Source organism: Schistocerca americana, chromosome X (assembly GCF_021461395.2).
Source record: "Schistocerca americana isolate TAMUIC-IGC-003095 chromosome X, iqSchAmer2.1, whole genome shotgun sequence".
Classification (NCBI taxonomy): Eukaryota; Metazoa; Arthropoda; class Insecta; order Orthoptera; family Acrididae; genus Schistocerca; species Schistocerca americana.
Window position 1 is genome coordinate 967,438,275 of NC_060130.1, and position 12,597 is coordinate 967,450,871.

General features: G+C 38.1%; 1 protein-coding gene across 4 annotated transcripts in view; it reads right to left on the reverse strand.

Annotated features, from left to right (window-relative positions):
• LOC124554705 (WD repeat-containing protein 7) overlaps nt 1-12,597 on the reverse strand; it is a 388,339-nt gene that overhangs the window by 370,360 nt on the left and 5,382 nt on the right. For all 4 annotated transcript variants that reach the window (XM_047128342.1, XM_047128340.1, XM_047128341.1 and 1 more), the window contains exons 4-5: nt 6,700-6,868; nt 4,280-4,470 (exon numbers count right to left, since the gene is read on the reverse strand). In XM_047128342.1, coding sequence (XP_046984298.1) covers nt 4,280-4,470; nt 6,700-6,868 — 360 coding nt within the window. The remainder of the gene's footprint in view (nt 1-4,279; nt 4,471-6,699; nt 6,869-12,597) is intronic.

Here is a 12,597-nt window from a genome sequence, read left to right on the forward strand (position 1 = left end):
TGCAGCATTATGTCCCTGTGAAAAACTGAATTCAATTACCATGCTGTTATGGGCTGTTAGAGTAACAGTGCAGCACCAAGCTTTTTGTACAGAACAGTAACCCTAAAGTAGGATTCGTTATTTTAATAAAAACAGTTTCACTTCAGAATTTACTAAGGGAAGAGGTTTATCCTAATACATTTTCAACATAATCCACATAGAATGTCAGCTTAGTAGGTTAAAAAGACCTTACATTTGTCAGAATGCAAATTGGGAACTGAGGGGAGTAAGTTTCTGCCATTCAGTTGGATGGTTTTGCTTTCCTCCTATGGCATAGTCACAGAGGAAAAATTCTTATCTTAATCTGAACTGAAACTTCCAAAACACCTACACATCAACTGAATGAGCAATCACCTAAGTCAATATTCAGTCACTTACCGCAATTACTTTGTAGTGAGTAATAAAGAGTGTTTTCAAAATTACTAAAATATTGATATTTCTCATGTTTGCCATAACAAATCTTGTTTCATGAAACCCTGTGCAATCACATTCACTAAATGAGTTATCCGTTATTTTCACTAAGCTGCTGGATGGCAAATGTTTATAGCTTAACTTCATATAGACTAAATCCATACGAATCCAAATTGCTGTGTTCCACTGATGTATAGTACTCAGTCTGAACCTAAATGTTTTATACAGGGTGATCATTGAGTCCTGATTAACACAATATACACATGTATGTTCACTGTCAATCTACGTAGACATTTTCAATGCACTTTAACTTGGCCTCTGTCCATTTCGAAGCATTACTTCCGTCATTAAAGAGTAGACCTGGATACATTATGAAGCAAATCTTGCTGAACAGCTGACACTGCATCCTGGATTCAAGCTCTTAGATCCTGTACATCTGTTAACTGTTTTCTACACCCTTGTCTTTATGTACTACTAACTGAAGAATTCCAAGGGAGTAATCAAGTGAACAGGATGGACATAATTTTGTTGAACCTCTGCCTATCTGATGAAACTTTGATTTAGGTAGCAGTAAGTCCTTCCTATGAGAGTAAAATGAGGGGATGCTACATCCCATTGGGACACAACAGTGTAAGCAATGACTTCTTGCTGGGTGTGGTTCCAGGCATTGATCCAGCATATCAAAGCAAATCTTTCCTGTAACTCTTCTGCAAAGATGAAGGGTCCATAAACTGTTGTCTTCATGAATCCAGGCCTCACATTCACTTTAAATGTGTGTGTTTGCATTCAGCAATAGCATGAGGTGGCTTGTTACTCCTTATGCAACAGCTACGCTTGCTAACTTTGCCACAGATGCCGAATGTGGCCTCATCAGTAAATAAAATGTGATCCCTGAGATTGATTGTGTGCAATTTCTATCAAATTTTAACAAGAGAGCCCATATTTACTCAAATCTAGGCCGCACTCTAATCTAAGCCGCACCTGGAAAGTGAGACTCTAAATCAAGGAAAAAAAAAAATTCCCGAATCCAAGCAGCACCTGAAATTTGAGACTCGAAATTCAAGGGGAGAGAAAAGTTTTAGGCCGCACCTCCAAATCGAAACAAAGTTGGTCCACTGTAATATGAGACACAATTTAGGTCAAATGAATGACGATACAGCTACAGTAGTTTGGTTCAAGTCTTAAGCTTAGCAGTTAAGCTTTACCATGTAGCCATTGCTATGCGTCAGGTGCTCCGTCCGTATTTATATGGGTACCATTCCTTTTTCACGTGCTTCGTCTGCTTTGAATTGATTGCTTTTCTTTGATCTGACAAGTGCCGTTCTATTTGTTACAGGTGTTTACGTCACTCTAAGCTGAAAATGCATTACTGTACTGTGTCGTGCATTGTTTGTAGCATTCTGATAATGAGTGTTTACGAACTGTTGCTGCTTGCGGCATGGCTTGCTTTTGTGCGTGCTACCGCCGTTTACAATTTAACAAAAAGAGGAATCATCTCATTAGCAAAACAATGGCAAGAGACTGCTATTTGTTGTTACTTACACTGCTGCTTTCTTGGATAATGATCAACAAGAACCAAATAAAAGACTGCATATGATAGATGTTCTGAACGAGAGTTTAGCAAAAATTTTTCTCCGTTTTAAAATCTTTGCAGACGCCTCTGTAGTACATTACATTCTGCACAGAAATTAGTCATCTTAGATTTAAAAATCTTGTCAATTTCCATGCTTCATTTCTCACTGTATCACTATTAGGCATAAGAATAATACAAATATAAACATGACATGATATGTATATTATTCCGCTTTTGCTGTTGTCTCACTCTAGTTTCGTAGTTTATTAGGCAGACAGGATTTAAATGAGATAGCAGCAAACACGAAAGAATACATGGAAAAATGTTTATATTCGTATTATTCTTTTGGTGAAGAGAATACTGCATGTGATTCACGATTCATAAAAGTTCTTATTAGCAACGATCTCGTCACAGGTAGGTAAAAATTTAGAACGTAGAGTTGGGCATATTGACAAACATCCCAAACAGTCTTGCCAGTCGGATTTTTGTTGTACGTTGAAATGCTGCTACATTTGAAGATGAACAATACGGAATCTGTATTTACTTCATTGGATAATGTATGAAAATGCAGTGGTCTAAACTTGGGGCGGAGACGCCAGTATTTATCTTTGTGCCTGCAAAGCATTCTTGTGTAGCGCTACATAATTCGACGGCAGAAGTAATTTGTGGTGGCACCTACCAACATTTTTCAGAACTTCCGCTTACTTTACACTCGATTCTAAGCCGCAGGCGGGTTTTAGGATTACAAAAACCGGAAAAAAAGTGTGGCTTAGATTCGAGCAAATACGGTATTGAGCTGCATATATTCAGGCTAATTTGTGAAGTATCTGAATGTGGTATGCCTTTTTCTTTGGCATAAAGTGTAAATCTTTCAAAATCATTGATTTTGACACATCAAGCTTGCTGCTTAAACAACAAGTTGACCAGTTCAGACTTCTTTCAGTCATTTCTCAGATTCACTAAACAGACTCTTGCGGCAGAGCTGGTCTTCGAGAACATGGTTGGTTGGCAATGTTTCCTATTCTTCAGAACTTCTTGGCAAATAACCAGATTTTTGTTCTTTTTCACACTGGCTTTAGAAATTTCTGAGAGAAACCCTTCTGCAACTCCAGATAAGATAAACCTCAAAATTACCCATTAGCAACATTCTCTATCTTACACATTTTTCTTGATTAAAATAAAAAAGATCAGTAAGCATATCGTATCAGAAATCTATCGCAATTATGTATTATGCAAATATGTCCATTATTTCTTAGAAAAGGAATTGCAGAAAAAATGGCTGTACACAAATGAATCAATGACTGTAGATATTAAAGTTTGAATTAATGCACATGATAATATAAAATCTACATTATTTGAATGTAACAACCATATTAGTCACTCTTTCAAACAGAAGGTAGATTACAGTTCAGTACCAAGATAACAGTGAGGTCACTGGTAACTGAGCATGAGCTCACATTGAGGAAAGAAATTGGCTGTGTCCTTTTCAAAGAATCCATCCTGGCATTTAGCTTAAGCAACTTAAGTGTACTTTGGATGGACAGATGGGGATTTGACCCACCATCCTCTTTAATACAAGGCTGATATCTTACCACTATGCCATCTCTCTTAGTGCTGCAGGCTGTTGCAACTTGAGTGCCCACTTGCAGGTAGCCAGGTGCCTGCAGGCAGGGGTGGGCAAACAACTTACGCATGGAGAGTCAAGCAGTGGGGAGAGACAGCCTAAGCAACTGCAAGCCACAGTGCACACAGGCAGGTGTGGGCAAACAGCTTGCACTTGTGATAGAACAAGTGGAAACAATAGGCAATAGCATCATCTATCAGGTAATGTATGCCTGTGCTCCACGGGACATTGATTTAACAGCTTGCTCAACTGTCACTGTAATAGGAATCCAATATACAAGTTGAAAGCTGTGTAATATGATGCTAATATTTTAGTGAACATGCAAGTTCACCTTTGTTAGCATTTTCCAGAATTAAATAATAGGGAAAACACAATTTATATTATATAACTTATTTTACTAGAACTTCAAGTAGGCTGTAACATATACTTCATCAATGGCTGAGTGTTACATGAAAAAAAAAAAAAAAATCTACAGTCAATATTTTTCTCCAGTATCAGGTTCCACAAGGACACAAAATTTTAAAAAAATGTTAAGAAATACTACAAAACTGTTGCAATTAACAGAATTTTTAGACAATTTATTTCTCAAGTATGAATTTTAAATACAAATCTTAAAATCCATGTAAAGTTACCTGCCAGAATTTGGAACACACAATCAATACTGTGCGCTGATTATAGGAGCAGCATGTCATAGACAAGGCATTCAAACAGCGAATCTGTTTGCTCTCATTTTCATATAGAGGTTCTTGGGATTTAGTTTCTTGGCCCAACAAAGTCCAAACTTTCACAGTTCCAGTTGTAGTCAATGCCAGGACTACATCATCTACAATAAAACAAGCAAACAAATAATTTAAAGTCACTGCACACATTCTGTTCATCATCAAACTCTGCCAATTTCCAGTGAGTAAACACATGTACACACAAAAAGTGCACAATTTGCAAGAAGTTTCATAAAATAATGCTCAGTTATAATAACTTTAGCATTGTGCATGACATTTAGTTTTCTGTTATTGGAGTGATCTATTACTATTTATAGTCATTCAGAATGGTTCACTGATGTGAGCAGCTGGTGCACCTCACCAGTCAGAGGTGCAACAGTTTATAATACAACTACCACATCCACTCACCAACTCAGTGTTTGTGCCACTGTAGCTAGTTTGACTAGTGGTATGCCCTACTTTAAAGTTATCTTAGGTCCTTACAGAACAGTCTGCTGCACCAGAACTCAAGAAGAGAGGTTATGCTGCACTTTGCATGTTAGAAAGCAAGTGTATGTTACAGATTACCACAGAATAATGCCAGCACAGAAATCAGGCTAAAGTGATTATTAAATCTCCTGCAGTCACCTGGTCTACCAAATAATTTTGTGAGTATGGCCTTTTAATCACACTGCTCAGAAAATCAATAATGGTTGCAGAAAATCAACAGCAATGCAACACAATTGCACCTTGGAGGACACTGAAAACCTGTAGAAAATTTAAGACCCTAAACTATTATCATCAATAGTCCTTTGTTACTGGTTTTTTCCCTTCTTCAGAATAATGTGTAATGAACTGAAAACTTAATTCCCATTGTGAGCTCTTCAGCACTGTAGTCCATTGCCATTTTCAAACAGATAGTACATTGATTATATTTGCTTTCATTGTTTAGTAAGAGACAGCAGATATAATTATAACATCTAATTGCATTAGTTACCTGCTAAATATTAATGACAGAACTCTGCCTCAGTTAAAAAACTAAATAACAAGATTCTATAACTGGTGTTACCATATGATGTCAATCTACAATCAAGTTTCAGGAAGTTAAAAATCAAAATGAGTAACAACAAACATAATTCTGGGGGAAGTTCTTTAAACAGTAATTTCTTCTTAAATGAGAAAGTATATTCTGTTCAACTGAAACATATTTAAACTCTCCAAATACTCATCAAAATTTTCACAAATGAAAATTGCAACCAAAGCTATTTAATGATTTTTCATGTTTGGAAAGTGTGTGTATTCTTCAGACTGCCTAAAATTTGGCAGATTAGTGTTCAACTGTTGCTTAATGTATTTCTTGGCACGCTCAAAAATACCTGGGAGTAACACCTGACAGGACTCTTCATTCAAAAAATCACTAAGAGCAACAAAATGTTTATCTTCACACAATACAGTGATTTGAAAACTGGTAAAAAATTCTTATCTGGAATTTAATTACGTTTTTATGCACTGGAATATGCCTCTCTGGTCTGGTATAAATCACTGTATACCAGCACATTGATACAGCATTAAATTAAGAATGTAGGTTGAGTACTGGTTGCCTTAAGCCTACTGCAACAAGTGAACTTTATTACCCAGATGGACCAGTGCCACCATTTTTACACAGCTGCTGTAAGGAAGAGATGTTAAGTGGAGCAGAACAGCAGCCATCCATTGCTTGGGCATACTACTACTCCTGAACGGCTGCAATCCACGGGTTATGTCCCATGATCATCTAAGCAGCTTAGGTGAGGTTGGAATGATGGAGAGAACAACTTTTCAGATAGAGGACAGCAACCACAATCTACCCCTCAGCCAGCGAAAGCTGGATGATGTGGAAGTTACTTAACAGATTACAATCCAGAGTGGGAAGAGCCAAGGACAATATGGAGAAACATGGCTTCAGTGTTTCCACAGATCAAAATGTGCCAGTAGTGTAATTACAGAAATCCACAATGCAATGAAAGTTGTATGAAAAATTTTACAGCCTATGGTGCATATTTAAAGTGGTCTTAGCATTCGGAAATTGTGTCAAGGTTGTGGACCCACACATGGAGAAATCACTGGAACTTACTTGACAGACAGCACTTGTATAAGATTACTCATTCATAGAATAACCAGAATACTTCTTGATTATGTTACTGTAAACGTTAACAGAAAGCAACAACTCATTCTCTCCTTTATTCTTCATAATGTAGACACTGAATTCATTGTATTCTGGATTAGGTCAGCCTTATTTAAAATTTCAGTTACAAAAGCAATTATATACTAATAGCTGCTTAAATGAACTGATGTAAAATTTACTTGACACTTGCCTTTTCTCTTGTTTGGACGAAGAACATGAACGGCACTTATCCAGTCAGGATTAACCCTTGATGACAGAGTAAAGAGAATTTCCAAACTAAATGGATCCATTACTAAAATTTCAGAATAATATCCATTGCAGAATAGACGAACATCATCACAGCCTGACATATGGTATGCCTAAAAGCAAAAATACATAAGTTTTTTTTTTTTTTTTAATTACCCACTCACATACAAATATGAAATATTTCCTGTGAGTATTTCAGTCTACATGTAATATGAGTTCATAACATTAGGAAGCATAGTACAAAGACTAAATGTCTCGATTGACAATGAACAGAGCCTGTGAAAAATCTCAATTTATGAGTTTTTGTCATAGTTGTCATCTGTCAGGGTTTATCCTTTTCTTTAGCTATTACATATTTTGTGTAAGCTGAAAAATTGCATAAGCTGTAGGGTACAATGTAGATACAATTACAAGAAAGGCTGAATGCTTAAGAAATACCACATTTTTCCAACAATACTGCAAAGCACAAGTGATAAACGTCTGCCCTACTTTGAGTAATCTCACTCCCACTTTTACTAAGGAGATAGTAGCTTAGCTCATTCTGTTCAACAACCTGTATTCTCCCAAAACAATTCTTTCTCTGTCACAGGAAAGAAAAAAATAAAATTCTACTTGAATAGTATGCATGTAGCAGTTATCTGTGGACAGTAATAACTGATTTTTAGGAAATTACTAGGAGTCACAGACTTTCACTGGCTCCATCAAACATAAAACTACAATGACAACACAATGAAATTAAAATGACTAAACTTAAACATTTGTCTAGGTGGAAGGAATGATGGCAACCACTCATGAGCAATGACAGTGCTTATTGAAAAATATATCAATTTTCCAAGCTTGTCAATGTGTCCCTCTGTGAGCAGGTATACTAGAAGAGAGTCAATGTTGACACATGACTATAGATGAATATCACTCCTCTGTACGTGCTATAAAATAACATCAAGCATTATCGTGAACAGGCTCAATCCATACACAGCACAAGGAGGCTCAGGAAGGATAAGTCAATAACTGATCCAATATTCACACTAAGACAAATACTAGATAAGAACTGAGAGCACAATGAGGATACTTCTGTAGGTTTATAGACTTCGATTAAACATATGACAGCATAGCGAGAGGAGAGTTGAGTATAATGGAAGTGTGTGGGCTACCGGACATACTGATAAAACTAACTAAAATGTTTGTGATGGTATCAAAGTGTACACTGAAAGTACCGGGGAGGGGGGGGTGAGTTCTCAGAAACACTTGACATAAAAACTGGAGTGAGGCACGGACATGATACATCTCCATGTTGAGCAATTTGGCACTCAACACCACCTAGAGGAGAGTAACACAAGAATGTGCAGGAATCACCATAGGGGGAAAAAAAAAAATGTTCTGGCTTTCACAGATGATATTACAGTGGTAGGAAAGAACATGGAAGGCCTGGAGAAAAATGGGAACTGTACTGATGCAAGAAGCTAAGAAAGTAGGTAAACTGTTGTGGAAAGCCCACGTCCAGGATCTTGTTCAAGGACTGCCATTTTTACTATTTGAATGGTATCTGAAGCAAGCGATAATTCAACATGAAAAGTAACCTACTTTGCTTATGACTTATGGTATTATATTTTGGGGTAACTCCTCCCATTCTCAAAGCATATTTTTGGCACAGAAACTGGTGATTTGGGCAATAAGTGGTGTAAGTTCGCGAACCTCTTGTCGACCCCTGTTCATTAGTCTGGGTTTCTGACACTCGTTTCTCAAAATCAACGCATTATAATTCTTTACTGTCATTTCTTATTAACAATATCAGCTTATTCCCAAGAATTAGCAGCTTTCACTCAGTTAATATTAGGCAGAAATCCAATCTGCATTTGGAGCACACTTTCTTGACTTGTGCAGAAAGGCGTGCTGTATACTCCTGCATCATATTAAGAGTATCTGCTCCAAGGCAAAAAGCACTTTAGTGAGTACTAGGAGGGCTTGTGGCAAAAACTGGGGCCTAAGCCCCAGGGGTATGCACTGGATATACACCACAGTGGTTAGACCTAGGATTTCCTTTGGGCCGTAGTGTGGTGGAAGAAGGTAGAACAGCAGGTTGCTGCTAAAGAGCTTGCTAAGGTGCAGAAATTGGCCTGCTTAGCCATAACGGGCAGAATTAGCAGCACACCAACCGCTGGAATGGAAGCAATGCTGGATATGCCTCCACTTCACCTTTGGGTTAAGATGGAGGCAGCAGCTGGGGCACATAGACTTAAAACTGGCCAAAACTGGGTCTCATTTGGATATCCAGAATCACACACTAACATAGTGAGTGAGGTAAATATAGGTATGGCTGGGGAAATGCCCACTGACTATATAATAACTCTGAACGGCTTCGACAAGCCTTACAACATAATAATTGGAAGCAGGGAGCAGTGGGAGAAAACAGTTCAACACCGTATGGGGGACATCGTTTGGTTCACCGATGGGTCGAAAACTGATCAAGGCGTTGGGGCATGGTTGTACGGGGTTCAGCCAAGACTGGAGAGCAGCATCTCTAGGGAAACTGGTCTCTGTACTCCAAGCCAAAATTACTGCAATCAGGGCATGTGTGGAGGAGAATATGAGTAGGTGCTACAATCACCGTAGCATCTACATCTATTCATACAGCCAGGCAGCCCTGAAATCATTGGCAGCTCCTGCAACAAGATCTAAGATTGTTGCGGATTGCCACAGGGCTCTTGCGGAGCTAGGGGGAAGCAATAGGGTGTACCTAGTGTGGGTCCCTGGCCACTCAAGGATCTGTGGCAATGAACAAGCTGATAAGATTGGCTAGGATGGGGGCAACAACTCCATTTATTGGACCGGAACCTGTCTTGACAATCACCAAGGCTAACATCAAATTAGAAATACAGAACTGGCTTAGGAAACAACACGTAGGATATTGGACCAAGGTCCATAAACAAAAACATGGTAAGGTAATGATGCCTAAGCCATGTTTTAAAAGAAGCTCTGTAATCCTGGGATTGAACAGGAAAGAGATCAAACTCATGACTGGACTGATGACTGGCCATGGGAACTTCAAAAAACACCTACACACAATGGGTATAATGGAAAAGGACCCTAAATGTAGGATCTGTGATGAGGGTGAAGAAACTGCATCACACCTAATCTTTGAATGCATGGCACTGGAGAGTAAAAGATACAGAATCTTCGGGACAACTAGACCTGAAGAAATTGTGTGTAACAAAAACTGGTAGAGGGGCTCCTTGCACTATTTAAGGGCACTGGTTGGCTTTACTAGATATACAGGGAGCAATACTGCACAATAAACCTAGTTTCAGTGTGGGCAGTGGTGGGTTAGACCTAGCTGTTTTATCTCTCCTGTTAAAATCAATCAATGAAATCAATACTCCTGCATAGATTTTGAATACGCTACCACAAGAATGCAATAATCTTAGCAGTAATCCATGCACTTTCAAATCTAAACTGAAGAGTTGCCTCATGGGTTACTCCTGTCAAGGAGTTCTTAGAAAAGTTAAGCCGATTCCTGTGTTACACTGTCGATTGCATTTACACAAACTTAGGACTCATCCTTTTTTGGTTTCATAATTTTTTTTTATCTGTTATTACTTTTATGTTGTAATTTCATGTACTGACATTCCAGGGCCTTGGAGATTTGCTCCTCACTTTGGTCCTATGCAACTATACATGTAAAATAAATGAAAATAAAACAAAGTACACGGTAATAGGAAGAAGATCTTAGTTAGGACCAAACCATCTACCAATCAGGGACCTAACAATACAGGAGCTACACAGAACATCATAACATCTAAATTACAATCCAGGCAGGCAAAATTAAGACTATATCAGACCATCATCAAACCAGCAAGACATGGACCTTGGGAGGGAAAACTCATCACTTTTGAAAAGAAAGTACTTAGAAAAACATATGGACCAATGAAAGAAAATGAAAAGTGGAGAATAATGAAAAACATATCTCAAACAATTACACACACTAACTGACATCGTAGTGAGTGTGAAAACTAAAAGACTCTGGTAGTATGGACATGTGAAGAGGCGTGGGGAGAACATTGTAACAAAGGCAGTGATGGATGGAGAAGCTGAAGAAAAAAGACCGCTAGAATGACCTAGAACGAGATGGAAGGCTAATACTATGGGAGACATGCAGATACTATGTCTGGGAGATGAAGATGCAGCTGACAGGAAGGTGTGGAAGACTGGAATAAGCGAGGCCACAGACTGGCTGTGGTTTGTGTGGCCAGTATAAGCAAGCATGCACAGGTATTTGAGATCAGTGACAGAACAAAATGCTAAAATGTTTGTTTGGATTTTATATTACTTTTACTATATTTGGTATGAAGATTAAATAACAGAATCATCAGCAATGTGGCCTAGGATCTAGGTTAGTTTGGAAGGTGACTGGTTACAAGTTGGAAAATGCAACAAATGTGATTTCTTTAATTTTTAACTTCCGCTTTGTATCATGTGCCACAGAAACTGATTTATTGTTATGGAAAATAGCTTCAAATTTGGGACTGACTATTATTTGGGTATTTTGTTGTTGTTGTCGTCACTGTCTTCAGTCCAAAGACTCATTTGAATCAGCTCTCCACGTTACGCTATCCTGTGCAAGCCTCCATCTCTGCGTAACTACTGCAACTTACAGCCTTCTGAATCTGCTTATTGTATACATCTGTCTCCCTCTGGTTTTTTTACCCTCCACACTTCCCTCCAGTACTAAATTGGTGATCCCTTCATGCCTCAGAACATGTGCTACTAACCAATCCCTTCTTCTATTCAAGTTGTGCCACAAATTCCTCTTCTCCCCAGTTTTATTCAGTACCTCATTAGTTACATGATCTACCCATCTAATATTCAGCATTCTTCTGTAGCACATGTCTCCTCTCATCTAAACTATTTATCGTCCACATTTCACATCCATATCTGGCTACACTCCACACAAATACTTTCAGAAAATACTTCCTGGCACTTAAATCTAAACTCGATGTTAACAAATTTCTCTTCTTCAGAAATACTTTCCTTTCCATCACCAGGCACATTTTATATCCTCTCTACATCAAGCATCATCAGTTATTTTGCTGTCCAAATAGCAAAACTCTATGTGCCTAATTTCCTAATTTAATTCCCTCAGCATAACCCGATTTAATTCGACTATATTCCATTATCCTCATTTTTCTTATGTCGATGTTCAAGTTAAAACTTAGTAAACAATGTAGTTTCAAGCAATATGTGCACGTATTGGCACTGTAGTACCATATGTATCTATACAGTACATGTCCAAGCTTTCAGTTCACTTCTGGACTTGTTCTTAAGTTACACTTATAAACAGCCTTGTCAATCCTGTAAGACTCATCTCTTACTACTTTTATGATGTTTCAGTCTGTGTGTCGGCAAACTATTGCCCTGCATAATCTGCTGTGACATTACAAGCACACACTGACAAAAAATATTGTATTTAACTTTTTTGTTTCCACTGAGCCTTAAAACTTTTGAAGGTACTCTGCAATTTTTGTGCATCATGGATTTCAGAGGAATATTAAGTTTTGTGAGCTTATGAATTTATATTCTTTGCTCACGTTATAGGGTCATTCCATGTCAATTCAACCAATTTGAGAAAATGTTCCAGCTGATTGTCTCAGATTTGGCTGAAATTTAGCACACCAATGCTACCAAGTGTGGAACACTCATGTACAAAATTTTAAGTTCCCCTGCCAATTAGTTCCAGAATTATGGCTTGTGAAAGAAGGTGGCATGACCCGAAAATTGCAACCCGCATCTGGCAATCTGTCTTCAGACCCAACTTCAGGTCTTAATAACTTTGGAACTATTTTGCACA